The 2,151-nt window shown below is 43.6% G+C and overlaps 1 protein-coding gene across 1 annotated transcript; it reads left to right on the top strand.

Annotated features, from left to right (window-relative positions):
• Positions 1-342: 342 nt before the first annotated feature.
• Positions 343-939, top strand: LOC127788189 (uncharacterized). The gene has a single exon (XM_052316300.1). The coding sequence runs from the start codon at positions 343-345 to the stop codon at positions 937-939; it is 597 nt and encodes a 198-aa protein (XP_052172260.1).
• The last annotated feature ends 1,212 nt before the right edge of the window (positions 940-2,151 follow it).

The following is a 2,151-nucleotide window of genomic DNA, read 5'->3' on the forward strand; positions in this document are numbered from 1 at the left end:
GCCGAAGAGATAGCTGTTGGACGAAGTGATATGTAAATATAAAATAAAATAAGATGTTATGTCTATTCTCCTTTTCGGTTGTACTAAGTTGTTCTGTTTTGTGGGATATTATAAAGAAATAAAACTGTCCCCTTTGTATAGAAACAATCTTATCTTGAGTATAATTTATTTCCGTGATTCACTTCAGATGGTGAATACACGAAGGCTACGGGACGCAGCTCATGACAAAAGTGGAAGAAGATAAGGAAATAATCTCGAAGATCAGGATAATCGCAGGAATCACTCAGGAGGGAACAGAAGATACGTCGGGAATCGAGCTCCAGTGAGGACCGGTTTGAGCGAATGGAGCGATTTTTAGAAAATATGCTGACATACGTGAGTCGAGAAGAGCCTACTCAGCACACGACCACAGCTTTGGAGCGATACCGACATTTGAGACCCCCTATGTTCAAAGGAAGGACTGGCGATGATCCTAGCTCAACCGAGTATTGGCTGAAGCAGACCGAGAAACTACTTCAACATCTCCAATGCAGTGAAGAGGAGAAGGTGAGGTGTGCAACCTACACGCTGGAAGAAGAAGCAGGTCGGTGGTGGCAGTCTACCGAGCGATCATTAATAAGGTCTCAACAGGAGCGTGAAGTTGAGAATGAGGATGCACCAATGTATACTTGGGCGGGATTCAAGGAAGAGTTTAACGCCAAGTATTTTTCCAAGAGTTGGAATGAAGAAAGAATTTGGGAGTTTATGAGGCTCAAGCAGACGGGAGAGATGTCTGTGAGTCAATACGATAATCGGTTCATTCAACTGATTAAGTACATGCCCATGTACGAGACTGACGAGAGTCAGAAGGCACAAAAGTTTGTTTCAGGATTACAAGGACATCTCCAGCAAGTTTTAAGTGGGTGGGATATTGAAACTTACAAAGAAGCATTGCACTGAGCTTTGACCATTGAGAGAAATCTGACACGAGCCAAGATCATCAAGATAGAGGAAGGAAGTAAGAGCGGTAAACCAGGCAGTCTGACGACTCAACCAAGGGATGACGGGAAGTGTCCTCGATGTAAGAGAAAACACCCTGGGAAGAGATGTGTCTTGCAGTGCTATGGATGTGGCGAAGAAGGTCACATCGAGAGAAACGGCCCAAAGATCAAAGCAACGCCCTAGGTTGGGTATCAGGGAAAGGTGGTGTGTTACAATTGTGGTCAACCAGGGCATATCTCGCGCGATTGCTCAAAAAGGCAGAAGATGGAACCATCGAGTGGAAGTGCACAAAATGTTCGTCCAGGCCGAGTGTACAATCTGACTTGTGAGGACGCTGAGGCCAATCCTGCAGTTATTGAAGGTACACTGTTTTTTTCGAATATTCCAACTCATGCTTTAATAGATCCAGGTGTTACGCATTCATTCGTGTCGCATGCATCAGTAGAAGGTTTAAAGTTAGAACCTAGGGAATTGGGTTATCAGATGGCAATAGCCACTCCTATGGGTTCAACTCTAAGAACTGCGGTAGGGTGCCATGGGTGTATTTTTAATATGGGAGGAGAAAGTTTTAAGATCGATTTAGTGGTATTAGACATTCAAGATTTCGACATAATTATCGGTATGGATTTCCTATCGCTACATGAGGCTAAAATAGATTGTAAGAGTAATATTGTGAGCTTACCCAAGCTTAACGGAGAGTGGATTGTGTTCCAAGGTCAAAATAGGAAGATTAAGAGAGAAAATGGCATGACTTTGCACACGTTGCAGTCAGCCAAACCCGAACCAGGAAAGAAAAGTCTCGAGTTGGAGTCAGTGAGGGTCGTGAATGAGTATTCTGAGGTATTTCCTGAGGAATTACCAGGATTACCTCCCCAAAGAGAAATTGAATTTTCGATAGATCTTATACCAGGTATACAGCCAATATGCATACCTCCGTATAAGATGGCCCCAGCTGAGATGAGGGAATTGAAGGAGCAATTACAGGACTTGACCGACAAGGGATTTATCAGACCAAGTGTGTCACCCTGGGGAGCTCCGATATTGTTCGTGAAAAAGAAAGATGGTACCTTACGTATGTGTACTGACTACCTATAGTTAAACAAGGTAACCATAAAGAATAAGTACCCGTTGCCTAGGATTGAAGAGTTGTTTGACCAACTTCAAGGAGCC

Source organism: Diospyros lotus, chromosome 13, assembly GCF_014633365.1.
Source record: "Diospyros lotus cultivar Yz01 chromosome 13, ASM1463336v1, whole genome shotgun sequence".
NCBI classification, from domain to species: Eukaryota; Viridiplantae; Streptophyta; class Magnoliopsida; order Ericales; family Ebenaceae; genus Diospyros; species Diospyros lotus.